Source organism: Myotis daubentonii, chromosome 2 (assembly GCF_963259705.1).
Source record: "Myotis daubentonii chromosome 2, mMyoDau2.1, whole genome shotgun sequence".
NCBI classification, from domain to species: domain Eukaryota; kingdom Metazoa; phylum Chordata; class Mammalia; order Chiroptera; family Vespertilionidae; genus Myotis; species Myotis daubentonii.
The window spans coordinates 119,963,842-119,988,138 of NC_081841.1; the positions used below are offsets into that span (position 1 = coordinate 119,963,842).

The 24,297-nt window shown below is 38.6% G+C and overlaps 1 protein-coding gene across 5 annotated transcripts in view; it reads left to right on the forward strand.

Annotated features, from left to right (window-relative positions):
* DCLK1 (doublecortin like kinase 1) overlaps window positions 1-24,297 on the forward strand; it is a 574,006-nt gene that overhangs the window by 496,539 nt on the left and 53,170 nt on the right. For all 5 annotated transcript variants that reach the window (XM_059684420.1, XM_059684417.1, XM_059684419.1 and 2 more), the window contains exon 11: window positions 4,832-4,978. In XM_059684420.1, the coding sequence (XP_059540403.1) occupies window positions 4,832-4,978 (147 nt within the window). The remainder of the gene's footprint in view (window positions 1-4,831; window positions 4,979-24,297) is intronic.

Sequence of the window (24,297 nt, forward strand, 5' to 3'; positions counted from 1 at the left end):
TCTGTGTTTCAGTTCCCGTATATGGAAAATAGTAGTACTTACCTAGGAGTGATATTGTGGGGATAAGAGGAATGGCTCCCACAAGTTTGTGTGACACAGAAAGTATTAGATACCAATATGATCATTGTTGTTATTGTTATAGTAGAAATTGTTCACTTTTCATGAATTACATCCAAATGTGTTACCTGTTTCTATAAAAACAAGCTTTAAGCTTTAGTCACCAACATAATGGAAAAATAGCACAGTCCTAACAATAATGTGAATAGTCTACCACCTTTCAGTGAACGTTACCATCTCATCCTGTCACATAACTATATTTTTATTCTATTAAATCATAGGATATAGAAATGGCTAAATGTTGATAATGATTGCATGTAAATGAAAGATGACTTGCCTATTTCCTCTACTTCCATATGTGAAATTTTTAGTAATTAGACTAAATGTTGAATGTTTAGTTTTCATGTAGTTATATTTTTTCTCAAGTTGTATTTTTCTCAAGTCTTTTGTATTGTGTTAACCTAATTGGTGGTGTAAGTAATTTCTACTTTAGTTGTGAAGTGTCGTAAATTAGTCGCACCACCTTCTGCATCAAATGTGTGTACCATCATAGAGAGCCTAGAATCACACACTGAGCTGGTAGCAGAGATCAGCACTGTGGTATATGGGATTTTCTTTTGTAAAGATTTAAGACAAATAAAGCATTTAATAAACTAACCTGTTAGTATATAAGAAAATGTTCATTCTAGAACCTTTAAATTTTCATTGTTCAGAGTTGCTTTACTTTAGATATATTGGTATTTTTTCAACTTAATAGTTATTTATATTTATAGATGGAGCCTATTTTTTCTATTTCAGGTTAGGACTTGTTTCTTACAGAGGGCTTATTTGCATTAACACAAGATTTTTGTCACATTTGAGGCTGAGGGAGATAAAAATATTAAATGGTTATTCCAACAACTAAAGGTTGATTTCATTTAGCCAGAAGATTTTTGTATTGGCACTGTATAGCCAAATAAAGTTTGGTGGTTACCAACATTGGAAATTATACTTTTTCGAGCACCAGGGATAGTATTTTTATAATGATGTTACTTCTGAGATAAAAAAAAAAACTTCAGATAATTCCTGTTGCCCCCCTGTGTGCTATTAAAAATTGATCAGCCTGACACTCTCAGGGGCCCCTGTGATCAGCACTGGTGGAGCGTGTGGTGGTGGAGGGTGGCCCAAGTTTGGGGGCTCAAAAGCTCCAAAAAATGTTACTGCATTGCTTCCTGCTCTTCCTCGACCCCAGGACCTTGCTTCTCCCTCTAGGAGTCTAAGGAACCCTTCTGGCCTCCAGCTACTATCTGTCCATCAGGTCCACATGGGTCCCTGATAACAGCTTCCTGGTCTTCTTTCCCTGTCCACCCAGGGCTTGAGCTTGAGTAGAGGAGGGGATATTTAATTTTATTAACTTCCCTTTCCTCATCCCTGTTTTTCAACCTTCATATCAGTTCCCAGGCTGGACGATTTGGGCAAGACTCATGACTACCTCCACTGCAATTCTATTTTCTGATGCAAGTTTTAGCTAAGGGATTTAGAAGCTTCTTGATGAGAGGCAGGCTGGCGAAAAGTATAGCAGTATAATAAAAAACCATCAATTTCCTGGGAAGGAGGGATTCTAAACTTTCTTTTATCCCCAATTTCTATCTCCGTAGACTAGCCAGGATTTAGCGTCAATGAGAGATCTGGAATGGTCAACATGATTGAAACTACATACCATTTCAACCCCCAATAAATTATTTCTCACACTTTTTTTCCAGCACTTAATTTAGGAGCAAATTTCACTCTACCCTTTTAACTGCCAAGCTCCTTTCCCCTTTGTTCAGTGGAGTTCCTTTTGTCAGTTTCCATCCTCTCTTCATGTCTTTGGTTCTATTTGATGAACCCTGATGGGAGCAGGATTTGGGTCCCCAGGAGGAGAGCCTTGGGTATCATTTATTTTTCTAGTAATCCTTTGCCTTCTGTCATTTATCAGTCTTTGTCCTGTGCTTTGATGGTCCAGGTTAATTTACATTCCTGGGGCAAAGGGAAGTTGTGTTGTGTTGTGGAAATAAAAAGTTTTATTTGCAAAAAAATACACAAAAACTCATTGACCTAGTTTTAGGCAACTATAACTAAGTTAAATTTGAAGATGAGACATAAAAGAGGCAAAGGCTTAAGAGCTTAGAACACATTTTATGGGGAAACTTGTTATGTCAATTAAATAGTCTGGTGACTATAACTAAGGAGGTCCTTGTGTCCTTAACAGACTTTCTGAACTTTCCCTTGGTGTCCAAGACAGCCTGACAAAGCCAGAGAGTGTCTGTAGAGTACCATTAGGTAAGACCCTTACATTTGACCTGACCCAGAACTTCTGTGAGGTCAGGTCTGGAAGTTAAGGCCAATCCCAGGCTTGACCCCTGAGAAGTTTCACTGGGGCCATGCTTTTAAGAGTCTAGTGGTGTGCTAAAGAGTGATGCAGATATAAGAAAAACCAGGTCTGAATTGCAGAATACAGTGAAATAACTATTATTAAAAGTTAAATTCAGCCCTTGCTGGCTACGGCTCAGTTGGTTGGAGCATTGTCCTATATATCAAAGGTCACAGGCTCAATTCCCAGTCAAAACATGATGTTTCTCTCTCTCTCTCTCTCTCTCTCTCTCTCTCTCTCTCTCTCTCTCTCCTCATTCCCCCTCTCCCTCTCTCTCTCCTTAACTCTTTCTCTAAAATCAATAAAAAAGCATATCCTTCGGTGAGGATTAAAAAAATTAAATTAAATTCCCTAATTATTAACAACAGGACTTTACACCATTTCCTGTAGCAGTGTGCATGAGCAAACTGCTTATGTGCACAGAGGAAGGCAAGCCTTGTGGGGGAAGGTGGCCCTGTGGCCAGGCCCTAAGAATTCAACAGGAGTTAAAAAGACAAAGGGAAGCCGGCCTCATGGCTCAGTGGTTGAGCTTCAAAGTATGAACCAGGAGGTCATTGTTGGATTCCTGATTGAGGCACATACCAGGGTTGTGGGCTCAATCCCCAGTGGGGGCCATGCAGGAGAGCACTAATCAATAACTCTCTCTCATCATTGATGTTTCTGTCTCTTTCTCCCTCTCCCTTTCTCTCTCTGAAATCAATAAAAAATATAATTATAAAAGAAAAAAAAAGGACAAAGGGAGTACAGGGGACATTCCAGGAAGGAAGTTCTAATGAGGACAGTTTTGGAGTACAGAGTGATCTGGGCTTGTTTTGGTGACCAGGGATCATGAATATCTCTAGGTGACAGGAGATGAGTTTAGATAAGTTAGAATGAAGGTCAGGGCAGCACATGGAGAGCTATGGGAAAGGAATGCTGATTCCTTGAAGAGAGAAAAGAAAATCCATATCAATAATCATCTGTGAAGGTGGCAGTCAGTGCACAGGGTTCTTTGGGTACAGAGCCCATGGAGGCAGTGCAGGTTACCTGGCCACATCACAACAACCCAGGGATGAAAAACATTCATTCAGAAGGATGTGAACCAGGCATGCCTTAAAGGAAGGGTTGGTTAGCTTTATTGACTGCTTTGTTGAGGATGAAGAGGAAATGAGATTATAGGATGCCTGGAGCCTGGATAATTAAGAAAAGAGTAGAGTGATTGTGGGCCACCATATACAGCCTCACACATAGACAGCAGTGGAAACTCCACCTCCTGGAGTGGCATGGAAACAACGTGCAAACCCATTCATAGCAGGCTTGCCTTGAGAGAAACGGAAAGTCCAGAAAGAAAGTGTTCATTTTGAAAAAAAAAATGCATGTGTTTCAACACTTTGGGTACTTTTGAGGCTGACTGAACAGTGAGAGCCTCTTGAGTAGAGATTGTACAGGGCAACAACATAAGGCCAGGTCGTACAGAGAGATTTGAAAACTGTTAGGTTATGAGTGCTATATCCTGCTTTTGCTATTTAAAAACAAAAATTAAGTTCCAACCATGCCAGGTAACAGATGAGCACAGTTGAAGACTATGCTCAGCTGTTTGGTGCATTGTATGACGCAAGAAGAATGAAAACACTGCTAATAAATCAGTTCCACATTTTCTGACCCGGTTCAAATAAATGGAACTAAAATTGGAGCCTAAAATCATTGTTTTACCAAATAACAATAAATTAACAGGGAACAAGGGAAACAAAAGTTCAGGTGAGTAATGGTCTTAGCAAACTTTCTTTGAAATTTCTCCACCCTCTTTCTTTCTCATTTTTGGGATGACAGTTTCTGGTCCTTTTCTCTGTTTCTTACAAAAAAGGACACCATTAAAAAAGAAAACACTACTACCACCCCAAGAGAGCTAAATCTAGAGTGAAAGGAATTATGTATGTGTGTGTGTGTGTGATTTTCACAGGGTAGAGGGTGTGGTTTGCAGTATTACCTGTTTCTCATTTGGGGTGGTAAAATTATGAATTTGAACTTCTGCTGGGAGTTGGTATAAGGCAAGTACCACACACCACAAGGACACCCAGATGTCACAAAGCCTCCGCCCTGGAGACCCTGCATTGCCCCTCCATGCTGGCTGAGGCCCATGAAAAGGTTGCAGTTACACAGGGGTGGGCAAGAGTCCTCACCCTGCTTCTTACTCTGAGCTCTGGAGGAAATGGCTTTTGCAATGGAAAGAGAAATCACCATAAAGTCTCTGGGCCTTTGAAAGGAAAGTGGCAGGGAAAGCCCTGGGAACCCAAAGGTCCTGCATGCGTTCACCATGTTCTTTATAATGTATCAGTCCTTCTTCAGGGCAGCTCCATTGGACCATCTGCTAATGTGCTGCTCTGCCTGCTGCTCTCTTCTCAGGGAGGAGACCTCTTTGATGCCATTACTTCCACAAACAAATACACTGAGCGAGACGCCAGTGGGATGCTGTACAACCTGGCCAGTGCCATCAAATACCTGCATAGCCTGAACATCGTCCACCGTGATATCAAGCCCGAGAATCTGCTGGTAAGAGAAATGCAATTTCAGGGCATCTTGAGTTTCAAGCACTTTTTTTTTTTCTATTTTCTTTTCTCTCTTAAAATAATACCTTAAAGGCTAGTATTCAGCTGGTCTTCAGTAACTATTGGGAAACTAATCTTTTATGTTGATCTATAGTGATTAATGTGCCATTAGGAGCACTCATATTTGCAAATGAAAACCTGAGGCAGGAGGATGGGAACAGAACTCAGGGAGTCTAGGGACGTGGGCTAGTCTAGGATAGTGAGAGGAACATTTACATTTATATAATTTATCTACAGCACTTTTATGTTAGAAAGATTTATTTGGAAAAAAAGGAAGCACTTTAGTCTCCCAGATTTACATTCCAATTATACAAGGGTGGGCAAAAGTAGGCTTACAATTGTTCGTATAGGAAATAATACAGCCTGCCAGCATGCTTCAGTGGTTGAGCATTGACCTATGAACCAGGAGGTCACAGTTTGATTCCCAGGCAGGGCACATGTCCAGGTTGCAGGCTCAATCCCTGGTGTGGGATGTGCAGGAAGCAGCCAATCAGTGATTCTCTCTCATCATTGATGTTTTTATTTCTCTTTCTCCCTCCTCCTTTCTCTCTGAAATCAATAGTAATACAATAATTAATTCCGTGTTTCACATACAAACAACTGTAAACCTACTTTTGCTCACCCCTGTATGGTCTAAAAGCTAACGGAATAAATCATCTGAGTTTTTAAAAACACGAGCCCCTCAGCATAAAAGTAATCATGATAAAGACTGATTTAAAAAATCAGAGACATTCTAACCACCCTTACAACTATTTGGTTTGTTTTTCATGAACCACCCTACCCCCCACATCTCTGGGAAGATAGAGTTCCCCATGCAAGCAAATGAACACTCTTTCAGGGTCTGTTGTTAAGGGAAAGTGTTGGAAAGAATTGAGAAGACAGACTGGACATCAGAGAGCTGCCTCTGGTGAATATGGGAATAACAAAATTTGTGGGCTATTCAGGCTGGAATTTTAATGAATCCATTCAATCATCCCCTCCCCCAAGATGGTAGTTCCTCCTCTACTTCCATTATCCAACCCTGAGAGTCAAAGTATTATGTGACTGCTAGAGGCCCGGTGTACAAAATTAGTGCATGGGCGGTGGGGTTTGTCCCCTCAGCCCAGCCTGCACCCTCTCCAAACCGGAACCCCTTAGGGGATGTCCGACTGACAGTCTAGGCCCGATCCCGGGGATTGGGCCTAAACCGGCAGTCGGACATCCCTCTCACAATCCTGGACTGCTGGTTCCTAATTGCTCACCTGCCTGCCTGCCTGGTTGCCCCCAACTTTCCCCCCTGCTGGCCTGGTTGCCCCATGCAGCCTATTGTTGAGTCGTTTGGTCATCCCTCACTCACCCCCTGCCAGCCTGGTTGTAGGCAGCCATCTTGTGAGGACATGAGGGTTAATTTGCATATTACCTCTTTATTATATAGGATTAACTTGCCTATCTCTTCAGAAATCTGGAAATTGAGGATTCTCTTTCTAAAACAGTGCTTCTCCAAGGGTGGTCTAAAGACCCCTACATCAGAATTACTCCCAGGTGCCTGTTAAAAATGCACATTTTTGTCCTGGTCGGTTTGGCTCAGTGGTTAGTTGGCTTGTAGACCTAAGGGTCTCAGGTTAAATTCCCTATCAAGGGCACATACCTTGGTTGCAGGTTCAACCCCCGATCCCTGGTCAGGGGTGTGAGTAGGAGGCAACCAAACAATGTGTCTCTCTCATGTCAATGTCTCTCTCTCTCTCTCTCTCTCTCTCTCTCTCTCTCTCTCTCTCTCTCTTTATCTCTCTTTCTCTCCCTCTCTATCCCTCTTCCCTACTCTCTTCCACTCTCAAGTGAGGGTTAAAAACAAACAAACAAACAAAAAAAACAAATAAAGAAAAATTCTGAGCCTTCTTGCAACCTACCAAATCAAAATATGGTTACTGGTAACAGGGTGCAGATGTGCCTTGCAGCAGGCTCTGCCTGATGATTAATATCAACAAAATTTAAAAGCAGATGAGCACCCCAACACTTGCTATACAATAAAGTCTGATAAGATCTGTTGTGATTGAGAACTATCTATGTGTACATCTTGTGCTAAGGGCTTTATATTCATTATTTCATTGAATTCTCTCAAGAACCATATGGGGGTAAATTCGATTACTATACCATTTCACAGGTAAGGAAGCTGAGTGCTTAGGAGTTCAAAGACTGCCAAAGACCATAACAACTCATAAGTGGAGTGCCAGTATCTTAACCTGGTTCTGCCCCTTTCTAAAGCCCAAGCTTTAACTGCTAGACTACATAAAGCTAGGAATGGACAGAGTGGTTTATGTCAGGCTAGCTATGTGCTTGGTTTTGTGTCAGGGAAGATGGGCATATGCCTTCATGGAGGTGACATCCAATTAGGAAAAATTCAAGAAATAAATACACAAGCCAGTAGTTCATTGCAATTATGTTAGCAATCTTGTAGCCACTGACTAATAAAGGCAGCTGAGATCAAATGATGTAGATTTGACTTAGTTGCACCTCAGATTCCACATGGCTGCAGTGGCTTAAACATTCGCCTCTGCATAACTGCCTCTGTAAACTGCAGCCACTTTCTTTCCATCTGCATTAATTATTCCTGAATTATGTGGGATGGTCCCAAGGGAATAGACTTAAAACTGGGCCTTTGTTTAAAAACTTCTCTAAGCTCTGAAAAGTCAGTGATTGAAAATTAAAGCTTCAATTCCCTTCCCCCTTTTGCAGGTCAATTTTGCTTTTCACCAGAGTGTTATCTGTTTCTTAAATGCCAAAAATGATTATATAGAAGTGTTCTTTTACTAAAATTAAAATTTACAGAAGAGTTGTTAAATATTGTGCTCATTTCAATATATTTCAAATTACTCAAAAAGGAAAAAGGTTCTCTCTGTTTTTGGTTCCTAATTTAAGAATGTAAAATATATATGTACATGTGTGCATGTATACCAGGTATACATATATATATACACACACACTCACGCCATTGTAGTAATTCATAATCTAGGTTTAAAATACATATGTATGAGAAACTAAAGCAATTCTGCTTCTACACAATAATAATTTCTTACTATAGGAGAGTGTTAAGGGTTGGTGAGGTTTGCAGTGATAAATCTATTATGGGATAAAATAGATAGAAATATAGAATAAGTTTAACAAAATTAGGATAACATAACTAATTGCACTTGAGACTTCTATTAATTTCACATTTGTTTACCTTTATGTGGAAAAGAGAGAACCATCATGGGAGGCACACATTCACATACTCAGGATTTATAGTCAGATGGAAAAAATTTCAAAACCAAATGCATCACTCTTCCTCTGGCTTGTCTGATGACCTTGAACAAGTTACTTAACTCCTTTGAGCTCCCTTCAAGGGGATTTTATTAAAATAAAGAGATAACACATAACTAACTATAAGTTCCCTTTCTTTTTATTCTCCTTTTATTTCTAATAAAAGTAAATTACCCTTAAAATAAAATTTTAACAATAAAATTGTATAGTGTAAACATTATATTTTATCTTTATTGACATTGTTTTAAAAATTTCATTATTTACCAAGCATGGATTTGCTATTTCATGGCAAAATGTAGAGCTAAAGACTATTTTTGAAAAATGCTATAATAACTTCAATGTAAAGATTTTAAATCCATTTTCTTATTACAGGGAAATTTACCAAAAAGTAAAAAGATCTCACTGCATACTTTTTTTTTTAATTTTATTTTTGCATACTTTTCATTGCTGTTTTATTCAGAGACCTAAAAAAACTTCCAAATTTTTAGACTACTAACAAGATTTTTGCTAGTTAAGTGCTTGTTATAACTAGCAAATTGTTATTTATAAATGTTAATTCAGTTATAGATTTCATTTTATGTAGTATCATTGTATAGACAGAAATTTAGAAATTTTATTTTTGATTCTTATAGAACAATTTAACACATTGTTTGCGGGTAGTTTTTATCGTGTGCTAACAGGTGGCGTGGGCCATTTTTGCTAATTTTTTGCACAAATGGCAACGTTCAGTAAAATTACGATAACTTTAGTTTTACATAGTTTTTTCAATGAAAGTTTTTGTGATTTACTATAAAATGTATACTGAATTATTTTTCTTAGAATCGCACTGAATGCGTGGTGAGGCAGAGAATTGTGTGAAGGGATGACTCTACGTAGTTGAATAGATTACCGTTATACCTGGAAATACATATATAATTCACCATTGTATGTGTTAGAGACCCACATTTTGTCCTTTGGAATTCGTATATCTGCATGTTAGCATCCCTTTAGAGCAATAAAAAGTATAAAAATAAACGTATTTATATGTTACCCGCATTCTACTGCTAGTCTATAAAAAACATATTAATACGTGTCCCGCGCTCTACTACGAGTCAACATAAAACATATAAATACGTTTCCCGCATACAATGTGTTAAAAATGTTGTAGCTTTGCCTTAAGAATCTATTGTGCTCATAGAAATGATTTGTTCAAGTCTAAGTATTTGGTCAGCTCAAATCATTTTAATGAGAACATATGATTTGATTTGTAGGGATGTTTCCAGCCACATTTTTTAAAAATATATTTTATTGATTTCAGAGAGGAAGAAAGAGAGAGAGAGAGAGAGAGAGAGAGAGAGAGAGAGAGAGAGAGAGAGAGGAACATCAGTGATGAGAGAGAATCATTGATTGGCTGCTTCCTGCACACCCCCCCCACTGGGGATGGAGCCCCCAACTTTGGCATGTGCCCTTGACTGGAATTGAATCCAGGACCCTTCAGTCTGTAGGCCAACGCTCTATCCATTGAGCCAAACCAGCTAGGGCATTTCCAGCCACATCACAGGTGAAAATTGGTAACTGAAGCAATCTACAACAATAAAAGACAAACATGCTAATTGACCGTACCTTCTCTATGCCCTAAGCCACGCCCACCAGCCAATCAGAGTGACTATATGCAAATTAACTCAACCAAGATGGCAGCCGGCAGCCACGGAGCTGGAACAAGCAGGAGGCGTGGTTGCCCAGGCAATGGAGGAAGCCAAGCTTCCCACCTGCCCTGAGCCGGCTATGGCCTCTGCTCATGGTAACAAAGCTTCAATTATAGAAGACAAATAAATCCCAGATACCTGCTTCCAGCCAGTCTCCACTGGGAGCGTGGGGGTCTGGGGGCAGTGGCCAGCCTGCAAACAGCCATCAGCCCCTCACCCAGGATGGCCACACCCTCATGGGGTGAGGGTCCCCGCCTGGGGGCTCGGCCAGCCTGCAAACAGCCATCAGCCACTCACCTATGCTGGCCACACCCTCATGGGGAGAGGGTCCTTGCTTGGGGGCTTGGCCAGCCTGCAAACAGCCATCAGCCCCTCACCCAGGCTGGCCAGGCACACGAGCGGGGACCCCCACCCTGAAGGGGCTGTGGCCAGCCTGCAAACAGCCATCAGACACTCACCAGGCTGGCCAGGCACCCCAGTGGGGACACCCACACTGAAGGTGCTGTGGCCAGCCTGCAAACAGCCATCAGCCTCTCACCCAGGCTGGCCAGGCATCCCAGGGGAAACCCCTACCCTGAAGGGGTTGTGGCCAACCTGCAAACAGCCATCAGCCCCTCACCCAGGCTGGTCAGGTACTCCTATATAATAAGAGGGTAATATACAAATTGACCCTAACAGCAGAATGACTGGGAATGACTGGTCACTATGACACACATTGACCAATGCAGATGCTCAATGCAGGAGCTCCCCCTTGGTGGTCAGTGCACTCCCACAGGGGGAGCTCTGCTCAGCCACAAGCCAGGCTGATGGCTGCCAGTACAGCGGTGGTGGTGGGAGACTCTCCCGCCTCCTCAGCAGTGCTAAGGATGTCCGACTACAGCTTAGGCCTGCTCCCCACTGGCAAGTGGACATCCCCCGAGGGCTGCCGGGCTGCCAGAGGGATGTCTGACTGCCAGCTTAGGCCCAATCCCCCGGGGAGCGGGCTTAAGCCAGCAGGTGGTCATCCCCAAAGGGGTCCCAGACTGTGAGAGGGTACAGGCTGGGCTGAGGGACCCCCCAAGTGCACAAATTTTTGTGTATGGGCCGCTAGTATCAATATATTTAACAATTTTATTGTTGAGCATTATTAAGGTTTTTTTTTTTTGTTATCCTTACCTAAAGACATGCTCGTTGAGAGAGGGAGAGAGAGAGAGAGAGAGACTGCCCCTGCATACACCCTGACCAGGGATGGAACCCACAACCGAGGTATGCACCCTGACCTGGAATCGAACCTGCAGACTTTTGGTGTACAGGATGACACTCCAACTAACTGAGCCTCTTGGCCAGGGCACTAAGTTTTTTTATACAATTTTTTTTATGTCAAAGATTGTATGTGGTTCATTTTGAATTGTCAGGCCTGATGTTCAATAATTGTATGGATGAGTAACGAGTGGATTAGAGAGTGGATGAGATTAGACAAGAGAGTGAATCAGGGATACTTCTCTCAGAATAGAGGACAGACCCAACATGACACATCCAAGTCATTTCTCAACTCATCTTACATTGAAGACTCACATTTGCTTTCATCTAAACCTCACTGAGGGGGAAGAGAAAGAGCATTATTTCTCCAGCTTCACTTAAGCATGGGATCATGGTGTGTGTATGTGTGTTCGTGTGTGTGTGTGTGTGTGTGTGTGCATGCAATGGTAATTTATGGCTATGAGGAATCTTTTGCTTCTTTCAAAACAAACAATAAAGAAATAAACTATCTTACTAATATCAACTGCCTTAATTTTACATGAGTCACCACTAGATGGCAAGCTTGTAGCCTTGGCAGCAAAAATCATCAGTTGTAGCTTGTATTTCTCCCTGGGAGCTGGGGGTAAGGGGTCTTTTTCAAATGTATATGCAGATACCACTTCCTCAGGTAAATTAAAGTCTTTACTGTCAAAAATATAACTTATATAACTAGTTTTTGTTAGGTTCCAGAAATACACAGTGATTTTCTTGAAATCTAAAAGTTTATGTTCAGAAGCCTTCTCTTGGTCAGAAATTTTCTTTTAAAAATTCTATGCCTGCTCCTAGTTGCTCATCAAAAATAGCATGCATAGTTCAAGACCCTTATTTTTACTAAATTGATTGTACTCTGTTTTCCACAAGTGATGACCATAGCTTGTGCTCCAGCTCTTAATTTCCAGTTCAAGCCAATGTTGCGCTCACAAAACAGCCAATTTCCTTCTGCATTAATCACATCTCATAATCCCAAAATAAATCCATTTTGGAATAGGATAGCTAACTACACTGGTAAAAAGGCAAGTGCCACAACTGTGTCTAGAGGCCATATACAAAAACATAGTTGAGTAGATTTGTAGTCAGTCCACTATACTATGAACTTGAGTCACCAGAGTTGATTAACGAATGGATTAGGTATTACTCAAAAGAAGGGGGTCATGGGTATCACAGGAGTCTGTCACTAGCCCTGCCCTAATCAGCATTACCAGTGATCTGAAGTGAAGGTGTAATGTACATTACATCAAATGACAGTATTAAGATCCAAAAATATATTTATTTCTGTAAACGTCCAAAATCAGCAAGATAAAATTTAACAAGAAATAAACATAAACCTGTGTGGACTAATAGCTTAAGTGTAGTTGTTTTAATTATCATTGCAGAAAAACAGTAGTGATAAAACTTGACCTGAAGTCAAAGGTTAGTGGTTGAACATAAGTTCTGTGTGAATCTCAGTGTGACATGGCTACTAAAGATATTAATGTGCCCTTACACTCTTTTCACCAAAAGAGTGTCGCCATCAAGAGATTCCACTGCCTGCTCACACCATATTACCTCTCTGGTGAGGGAACACATCAAATCAGGGGCCTGGAGTTTAGCCCAGAAAAGGGATGGAGAAAGTAGAGGATGGTGATGCTCATCAAATACATGAAAGACTGCCAAATGGAAGATGGGAAACTTTTTTGTGCTATATTTGAGAGCACTGACCTCAAGCTAAAGAGAAGACATTCATGGGTGAGAGATTTGAGGTTGAAGTAACGAAAACTTTCTAACAAGTACACTGCTTAAAAATTAAGTGTCCTTTATTACAGGTAGCTTACAGTCATTGGAAATGTCAAAGCAAAAATTGAATGATCATTTTTCATAAGTATTTAGAAAAAATTCTGCTATCTGAATGTGGTTAGAAGTTGAGGAAATAAAGAAGAAACAATATTTCTCCAAAAATTATTTAGTACAATAATATGTAAGTTACTTTGCTCAACATATACTGAAGGCCCTTCTTCAAGGCTCTATAATTCCATCAGGGAGAAGACAAGAAGTATAAGTGTAGTGTATTGCCTTGGCTGGTCTGCATCCATCTGTTCCACTAATCATTCCTTCTTTCATTAAGGACTTAATATCATTTATTTCATGTTATTCACTTTTTTGGTATATAGTACTATGATTTTTTTCTTTATTTTATTTTTTTCATCACCATTTATTCCCCCGTACCCTTTTCTACCTCCACCCACCCACCTCCCCCCTGAAGTCACTAAACTGTTGTCCCTGTCCATGAATTCTTTCTCTTTTGTTTTCTTTTTGCTCAATCCCACCTAACACTCCACCACCACCACCACTAGAGCTGTCTGCCTGCTCTGTATCTATGAGTCTGTCTATATTTTGCTTGGTAGTTCAGTTTGTTCATTAAATTCAACATATGAGTAAGATCATGTGGTATTTGTCTTTCTCTGACTGACTTATTTCACTTAACATAATGTTCTCCAGGTTCACCCATGCTATTTGCAAAGGGTAAAATTTTCTTCCCTTTAAGGCTGAGTAGTATTCTATTGTGTAAATGTACCACAGCTTTTTTATACACCCATCTAATGATGGACACTTGGGCTGCTTCTAAATCTTGGTTATTTTAAATAATGCTGCAATGAGCATAGGGATGCATAAACTCTTTCAAATTAATGTTTTGGGTTTCTTTGGATATTTTTCCAGAAGTGGAATCCCAGGGTCATAGGCAGTTCCATTTTTAATTTTTTCAGATAACTCCATACTGCTTTCCACAGTGGCTGCACCAATGTTTATTCCCACCAACAGTGCACAAGGCTTCCCTTTTCTCCACATCCTTGCCAACACTTGTTTTTTGTATTTACTGATGATAGCCACTCTGACAGTGTGAGGCAATATCTCATTGTGGTTTTAAGTTGCATTTCTCTGATGACTATTGCTAAATTGAGCATTTTTCTTATATCAATTGACCATCTGTATGTCATCTTTGGAGAAGTGTCTATTCAGTTTCTTTGCTCATTTTTAAATCGGATTGTTTGTTTGTTTTTTTGGGGTTGAGTTGCTTAACTTCTTAATAAATTTTGGAGATAGCCCTTTTTCAGAGGTGTCATTGGGGAATATGTCCTTCCATTTAGTGGGTTGTCTTTTCATTTTGTTGATAGTTTCCTTTGCTGGGCAAAATCTTTTTAGTTTGATGTGGTCCCATTTGTTTATTTTTTCTTTTGTTCCCCTTACCCAAGAAGAAATATCAGAGAAAATATTGCTAAGAAAAATGTCTGTTAATTTACCGCCTATGCTCTCTTCTAGGATTTTTATGATTTTGAGTCAACATTAAAGACTTTAATCCATTTTTATTTTATTTTTATGTGCAGTATAAGAAGGTGGTTTAGTTTCATTTTGCATGTATCTGTCTAATTTTCACAACACTATTTGTTGAATAGACTATCTTTAACCCATTGTATGTTTTTTTGCTTTATTTATTGAATATAAAAACATGGGTTTATTTCTCTGATCTCTGTTCTGTTCCATTAATCTATATGTCTGTTTTTAGGCCAGTATCATGTTCTTTTGATTACTATGGCCTTGTAGTATAGTTTGATATTAAGTAGCATGATTCCTCCAACTTTTTTTCTTCTTTCTCAAGATCACTGTTGCTATTTGGGGTCTTTTGTGATTCCATATAAATTTTGGTATATTTGCTCTAGTTCTGTGAAATACTCCATTGGTATCTTGATAGAAATTTTGTTGAATCTGTAGATTTCTTTGGGTAGAATGGACATTTTATTGATGTTATTTTTTTCTACCCATGAATGTGGTATATGCTTCCACTTATTTATATCTTCGTCAATTTCTTTCTTCAGTATTTTATAATTTCCTGAGTATAGGACTTTTACATTCCGGTTAGCTCTATTCCTAGGTATTTTATTCTAATTTTTGAAGCAATTTTGAATGGGAATATTTTCTTAGTTTTTCTTTCTGATAGTTCATTATTGGTGTATAAAAATGCAACTGATTTCTGGATATTTATTTTGTATTCTGCTAGTTTCCTGAATTCATTTATCAGTTCTAGTAGGTTTTTGATGGAATATTTAGGGTTCTCTATATACAGTATTATATCATCTGCAAATAATGACAGTTTTACTTCTTCCTTTACAATTTGGATGTCTCTTATTTCTTCTTCTTATCTGATTGCTGTGGCTAGGACTTCCAGTGCTATGTCGAATAAGAGTGGTGAATGCTGACATCCCTGTCTCATTCCCAATATTAAGGAGAACACTTGTATTTTTGCTTACTGAATATGATGTTGACTATGTGTTTTTCATATATGGACTTTATTATGTAGAGGTATGTTCCCTCTATTCCCACTTTGCTGAGAGTGATCATGAATAGGTGCTGAATTTTATCAAACACTTTTTCTGCATCTATTGATATTATCATGTGGTTTTTATCTTTTGTTTTATTTATGGAATGCATAACATTTATTATTTTGCAGATATTAAACCAACTTGCGTCCACAGAATAAATCCCACTTGATCATGGTGTATGATCTTTTTTTTTTTCTTTATTGATTAAGGTATTACATATGTGTCCTTATCCCCCCATCCCCCCTCCCTACCTTCCCACTCATGCCCTCACCCCCCTGGTGTCTGTGTCCATTGGTTAGGCTCATATGCATGCATATAAGTCCTTCGGTTGATCTCTTCCCCTTACCCCCACCCTCCCCTACCTTCCCTCTGAGGTTTTAAGGTCTGATAGATGCTTCTCTGTTTCTGGATCTGTTTTTGTTCATCAATTTATGTTGTTCATTATATTCCACAAATAAGTGAGATCATGTGATATTTATCTTTCTCTGACTGGCTTATTTTGCTTAGCATAATGCTATCCAGTTCCATCCATGCTGTTGCAAATGGTAAGAATTCCTTCTTTTTTACTGCAGTGTAGTAATGTATCCACTTTGTCCAGATTTACAAATTTGTTAGTATATAGTTGTTTGTAATATTTTTTTTATATTCCTTTACATTTCTTAGGTGTCAGTTGTTACTTCTCTTTCATTTCTGATTTTATTTATTTGGGTCCTCTCTCTTTTTTTCTTGATGAGTCTGGTCAAATGTTTGTCAATCTTATTTATCTTTTCAATGCTCACTGATCTTTTGTATTACTTTATTAAACTCTTATTTATTTCTGCTCTGATTTTTATTATTTTCTTTCTACTCACTCTGGACTTCATTTGTTGTTGCTTTCAAGTTCCCTTAACTGTAAAGTTAGATGTTTATTTGAGCTCTTTCTTGTTTCTTGAGATAGACCTGTAATGCTATTAATTTCCCTCTTAATATTGCTTTCCCTGTGTCCCAGGGATTTGGGGTTATTGTTTCTCATTTTCATTTGTTTCAAAGTATCTTTTGATTTCTTCCTTGATCTTATTAACCCATTCATTTAGTAAGATGCTATTTAGCCTCCATGTCTTTGTGTGTTTTTCAGTCTTCTTCTTGTGATTGATTTTAAGTTTCATAGCATTATGGTCAGAGAAGATTCTGGATATGATTTCAATCTTTTTGATATGATTTCAATCTTCTTAAATTTATTGGGACTTGTTTTGTGTCCTAACATGTGTTCTATACTAGAAAACATTCCATGGGTACTTGAAAACAATGTATATGCTTCTGCTTTGGGATGGAATGCTCTAAGATATCAATTTAATCCTTTTGATCTAGTGTGTCATTTAAAGCTGCTGTCTACTTATTGATTTTCTGTCTGGAAGAGCTATCTATTAATTGATATCAATTGGGTGTTAAAATCCCCTACTGTAACTGTATTACTGTCAATCTCTCCCTTATATCCATCAAGATATGCTTGGCATATTTAGATGATCTTGTGTTGTGTACATAAATGTTTATAAGAGTTATGGCTTTTGTTGGGTTGCTTCCTTTATTATTATGTAATGTCTTTCTTTGTCTCTTACTATATTCTTTGTTTTAAAGTCTATTTTGTCAGATATAAGTATTGCTACTCCAGCCCTTTCTCCTTTCCATTTGCATGAAATTTCTTTTTCCATACGTTCATTTTTACTCTGTGTGCATCTTTCATTGTGAGGTGGGTCTCTTAAGACAGCATATACATGGGTCTTGTTTTCTTTTTTTAAATATGTTTTTATTGACTTTAGAGAGAGAGGAAGGGAGAGGGAGAGAGAGAGAAACATCAATCAGCCGCCTCTCCAGGCCCCCACAGGGAACCTAGCCCACAACCCCAGGGAATGTGTTCCAACCGGGAATTGAACCAGTGACCTCTCAGTGTATGGGACATCACTCCACCAATTGAGTCACACTGGCCACGGTGGGTCTTGTTTTCTTATCCATTCAGCTACCTTATGTCTTTTGATTGGAGAATTTAAGTTGCTTACATTTAAAATGTTTATTGACACGTATTTATTTCCATTTTATTTTTGAAACAATGTTCTTCTGTTTTGTTTCCTTCCTCTTCCTCTTCTCCTCCTTCATTTTCTTTTCTTTTCTTTTCTTTTTTTTTTCTGTTAATCCTCACCCGCGGATATTTTTCCATTGATTTTCAGAGAGTGGAAGGAAGTGGGAGAGACAGAGATAGAAACAGTGACATCTCACATATGTTGGTTGCTTTCCACTTGCTGGTATCAAGCCTTCAAAAGACTTTGCATCTCTGACCGAAATCAAACCCAGGACCCTTTAGTCTGAGAGCCGATGCTCTATCCTCTGAGCCAAACCGGCTAAGGCTTCTTCTTTTTCTTAAAGCAAGCCCTTTAACATTTCTTGTAAAACTGGTTGGTGGTAACAAATTCCTGTATCTTTTTCTTCACTGGGAAGTTCTTTATTTCTTTTTTTTAACCAGTTAACTGCCATGCGACCAAAATGGAAGCCAATAAAAGATGTCACCTTCTTCTTCTTGTAAGGTGCTTGGTTTGAATATTTCTTCATCTGATGCCATTTATGGAGATTGAATTTTATCTGCCCAATATGATATATTACAATGATAAATTCAATAGTAAAATAATGATGATTTTCAATTCTATGGAAATATCAAAAAAGTGAGTGTGAAAAAAAATAAATGATTGACATGAAAAGCCTCAAAAACACTAAATTTTGTTGATGCTCCAAAGATGAAATCTGTAAAAAAATAATTAAGAATGCACACCATGTTTACCATTATAGGCGTGAAATTCATGATAACACAAGCAAATATCAAGTGTCACAATGAACAAAAAAAATCTCAAGTGTTGCAGTGTTTATCTCTTGTGTGTCTGAATGGCTGCCCTATATATCGATATTGGAATTTCTTCATATGCCCTGGAATATTTACAAATTTAAGTTACCATAATTTTCTTTACAGACCCAGAGATGTCACTAACAAGTCTGATTTTAAAATTGGGCAACCGGAGTTGATATGTGAGGTTTGTGGCTATAGATGTGCATGGCATGTGGGGAAGGTCCACCACTTGTATCTATAGACTCTTACGGCATACAAAGGGTTAAAGGATAGCTTTGCTGGGTAAAGTAGGTTTGGTTGTAGGTCTTCACTTTTCATCACTTTGAATATTTCATGCCAATCCCCTCTGGCTCTAAATGTTTCTTTTGAGAAGTCAGCCTTATGGGAGCACCCTTGTAGGTAACTGACTGCCTTTCTCTTATGGCATTTAAGACTATCTCTTTGTCTTTAACTTCTGCCATTTTAATAATGATGTGTTATGTTGTGGCCTCTTTGAATTCATCTTATTTTTCACTCTCTGCTCTTCTTGGACTTGTATGTCTTTTTCCTTCACTAATTTAGGGAAGTTTTCAGTAATTATTTCTTCAAATATGTTCTTGATCTTTTACTCTCTCTTTTCTCCTTCTGGTACCCTTATGGCACAGATGTTATTATGCTTCATGTTGTCCCAAAGGTACCTTAAACTAGTCTCATTTTTTAAAGTTATTTTTTTCTTTTTGCCACTCTGATTGGATGTGTTTTTTCTACCTTGTCTCCCAAATTGCTGATTTGATCCCCTGCTTCATGAGCTTACTGTTTATTCCTTCCTATGTGTTCTTTATTTCAGATAAGGCATTCTTCATTTCTGACTGGTCCTTTTTCATGGCTTCTATGTCATTTTTCATACTGTTGAGCAACCTTATAATCATTACTCTGAACTCTATATCTGATAAATCACTTACCTTCATCTCACTTAGCTGTTTTTCTGAAGAATTCTCTTGTTCCTTCATTTGTGGCCTGTTTCTTTGTCTTGCCATTTTGGCTGCCTTTTTGTTTTGTATGTGTTAGGTAGATCTGTTATGACTCCCAATTTTGGTAGGATGGCCTTATAGAGTAGGTGATCTGTGGGACCCGGTGGCACAATCTCCCTGATCCCTAGAGCTGGGTACTCTAGGAAGTCCCTTGTATGCATTATATAGGCCTGTCTGTTGTAATTGAATCTTGATTTGCTATTGGCCCATTTGTGCATTGGATCAACCCTCAGGCTGGCTGAGAGTGAGGCTCAACCCCCAACACAGCATGCAGGCTATTGTGCAGGTGCTAATCACACAAAGTGAAATTTGCCTCAGCAGGGTTTGATGCCTGCAGAGATCTCCTTGTGAATATGCTGCTAGTGAAGCTTATTGAATCCTGCTTTGTTGCTGTCTGAAGCTGGCCACTGTGTCTATTGGTTCTGGGACCCTTCAGAGGGACTCGGGTGCAGGCCAATGTCACACGTTGTCTGTAACTGACTCTGGGAAACCTGATTAAAGCTGCCAGTGGTCCTCAGCTTTGGCTCACTCTGCTGGGCCTGGATGCATGTGGAAAATACCAAGGTGCGCACCAAAGTCTGCTTTTATTAGTGCCAGGTCCTGGGGCAGGTCAGCAAAAGTCTCCAAACACTCAGATATCTGCCTCTGCCTGCAGGCTCTCTGTTAGGCTCATTCACTTAAAAAGCCTCAAGAGTAGGGTGAGAGGGACTTAAATGAGTGGTGCCATTGCTTCTCCCCAGTCTGATGCTTCATGAATGGGAATGCTCTGCTTGAGAAGGATGGCTTCTACTAGTACACTATGGGGAAATGACTCATCTTGGTATCCTTGCAGCTGACCTCTCAGCTCCCTCTACAGAGCCACTGACTCCAGAATCTACTCACACAGCTCTGGTCTGCTCTACCCCCAATTCTGCTGGAGCCAAGGGTGTGTGACTGCAAATGAAATTTTGTGTGTTGGCCCTTTAAAAGGGTGCCTGTATTTTAGCCATTTCTCCTTGGCAGACAGAAACCTTGTTGCTTTTCACAGCCGGATGTTATACGGGCACTTTTCCCAGTTCTGTTGCTCTAGCCTAGGGAGCTCAGTTTAGTGTTTAGACCCCAGACTCCTCAGGGGAATCCCTGAAATACTTCAGAAATTCAGCTGCCACCCATGGGAGCCCAGCCTGCCCTCTCATGCCTCTGCACTTCCTACCAGGCTCAATGTGGCCTCCTCTGTAAGTCTCTCCAGCTGCCCTTCAGTTGATTATTCAGGATGATTTTTCTATACTTTTGTTGTAGTTCCAGGGTCCTGGAGGGAAGTGAGTGTAGCTTTCACCTAATCTACCACCATCTTCCAACTCTCAACACTTCAAATTGTTGATGAAAGAAACATTCAAATCTATGAGCTAAGACATGGCTCCTCCATCTCCCCAGTGACAGTGGCGGGTGCAACCCACCTGCCTGTCTGCTTTGAGCTACCTCTGATTCATTTCATTTTAAAATGTCATGGCCTTATTGGACTAGCAATGATTAATAATATACAGTGTGGGCAAAGTCATAAGGATATCAATCATATCATATGTATTGGTATAAGAGTAACTTGCTGGACCGGTTTGGCTCAGTGGATAAAGCATCAGCCTGCCGACTGAAGGGTCCCAGGTTCGATTCCGGTCAAGGGCATGTACCTTGGTTGCGGGCACATCCCCAGTGGGGGGTATGCAGGAGGCAGCTGATCGATCTCTCTCATCAATGTTTCTAACTCTCTGTCCCTCTCCCTTCTTCTCTGTGAAAAATCAATAAAATATTTTTTTTTAAAAAAAGAGTAACTTGATATAGTCTTTCTGAACGGTAATTTGGTAATATATAACCAAAGCATTAAATAATATGTGAACTGTAATTCTACTATTAGAAATGCAACTTAAAGAAAAATCACTATATATATATATATATATATATATATACATATATATATATATATATATATATATATATAAAATTTACCTCAGTATTTTTAATATAGAAAAAATATATAGAAACAACTTATATTAGGCACTGATCAGTAAAATAAAGGCATGATATGGAAGACAGGAGGACATACTAGTTAGATCATGGACTCAGACATACCTGAGCTTAAGTTATGGCTCTGCCATTTGTTAGCTGAATAACATTGGATTGGGCAATTACTTAACATCTCGGAGCCTATTTTTCATATGTAAAATATCAGTAAGATTACTTAATAGGGTTCTTGTGAAAATCAAATGGGACAATGAATGTGAAGTTCTTAACGGGATGGCTGGCATATCCCGTGTATTCACTAAATGGCAGTGGGGTTAGTTGTTGGTATTATTATTGCAGTGCATCCATTTAATGGAATATCCAGCAGCCACTAAAAGTCATGATGTTGACATGTACTTATTCACTTGGGAAACTCCAAGATATATTATCCACTGAAAACAGAAGAGCAAGAAAGAGAAAGAAAACTCTGGAAGTCCATACTTAAAAATGTTAAGAATAGTTATTTCTAGGTATCAAGATTATGGGTGCAATTCCTTTTCTCTATAGTTTTCAGTCTTTTGTAGTTTTCCTACAATGCTATATTGGATATTACTTGTGTGACAAAAATGTAATATATTTTTTTTAATTGCAGTAACATTGACTCCCCAAGTTTTAACAAAATCCTAGTATTATACAATTGCTAACAGAATCCAGAATGTGCAGAATGTGCATGTTTTATGTATCTCATTGCACCTGCATATAACTCTTTTTTAGGTAGTTTCATGACTATTTTAAAGTGAGGGTGAGAATCGGGTTTCTTGAAGTTTCCATTCATTTCTCCATCTTCCCAGAAATCTCTGAAAAACTATTTAATATTACCATACCTCTTCTGACTTACTTCTTTCTAACTTCTATAAAACTTTTATTATTTCATTTAAACTTTAGATTTCATAAAGATTTTACATATGGGTTTTACAAGTGGGTATTTAATGGGTTTGGTGTTTTTAATAATTTATTTTTTTTCCAGGAAGTTTAATTCTAATGTATGTGGACCATAAAGTAATTTTGCAAAATTATTTCCTTATAAATGTTTTTACTTCTTAAAGATTTAAATTTAATCAATTTTCTTTAGAATCATAAAGGCCATATAGTATGGCCAGAGGAAAATCAATGTCTTTTTAAAGGAGTACCATATTTGTTAAAAAGTAAATTGACATTTTTTATGGCTTTGTCAATTTCATGCCACTTTTCTTCAATTTTACTTGGTGAAATAATTTTTAGTATTTATTGAGCTTGTCTGTGAAAAATAATTTAGTGGCTACTAGTGATTCATTAGCCATCATTTCAACAGGTTTATCCTTGAATTCACAGCAACATGGAGAATTATGTTTGTTCTGACACATTTGTTACATTAGTCACCTTTTAGTTTTCTATTATGGAAATTACAGAAACTATTTGACTAGGTTCAGCTTATCTGTGAACTTTCATATGATTTTATGACCACTGGCTGCATTTTATGACTTATATTAACTTAGAAAACAGTGTGAAGTTTCTTCAAAAATTAAAAATGGAACTGCCAGAGAGCCCACTTCTAGAAATATAGCCTAAGAAGCCTGAAACACCAATTAAAAGGAATATATGCACCCCTTTATTCATAGCACCATTATTTACAATAGTGAAGATCTGGAAACAGCCCAAGTTCCCATCAGTAGATGAACGGATAAGAAAAACAGGTACATTTACACAATGAAATACTATGCAACAGTCAATAAAAAAGGATCTCATATTCTTTGAGACAGTGTGGTAGGATCTGGAGAGTATTATGATAAGTGAAATAAGCCAGTCAGAGAAAGACAAGTGTCACATGATCTCACTCATGTGTGGAATCTAATGAACATAATAAACTGGCAAACAAAATAGACCCAGAAACATTGAAGTATACAACAGACTGACACATTTCAGAGGGAAGTGGCAGGGTGGGGTGGGGCAGGAGACTGGAAGAGATTAACCGTAGAACTTAAATGCATAAATGCATACCCCATGGACATGGACAATAGTGCAGTGAAGGCCTGGGGAGGTGGGGATTAGGGTGGGAAGGATCAATGTGGGGACAAAAGGGGACATCTGTAATACTTTCAACACTAAAGATAATTTTTTTAAAAAAAGAGACCATTTGACCAAGTTCAGATTTTCTGTGAACTTTCATATTTTATGGCCACTGGCTCCATTTTATGACTTATATTACTTTTTTACTTTTTCAAATAACTTTTCCAAATAGTGTCAGTTTCTAATTCATGGGAAATCAGACATATGCCCAAATATCTACTGTTCAGAAAGTTACAGCTCCTGGAAAACCCCACATAAATGAAAAAGAAACAAAAATAAAACTCTTCTTTAAAGAAGAAAAATCTTGTGTAAAATATCAGTATGCCAAGAACCTAATATCTGACCTTTCACTATATCTAGTCTTAGTAGAAGATGCCTTCAGCTTGTAAATGGAACCTTTTTCTTAATTGTTGCCATTTAGCACATTTAGTCTGTCAAATAATGGGATGTCTTGATAGCTATATAATAAGCCCTAGAGAAGAAATTCTCTGACTGTAGCCATTTACAATGATCATAAGAGTAGCTTACAAAATACTGACAGTCGGTATGGTAATAGGCTGCATATGGCAGTTCACAATTATGTGTAGCTGCATTCAATTAGTGCTGTACAACTACACAGTTTTATTGATTCATTTAAACAGTGAAAGCACTACATGCTGGATAATTTGCACTAATCCTCATCTCTTTAATAGCCCCTTGGTGTTTAAAATGTA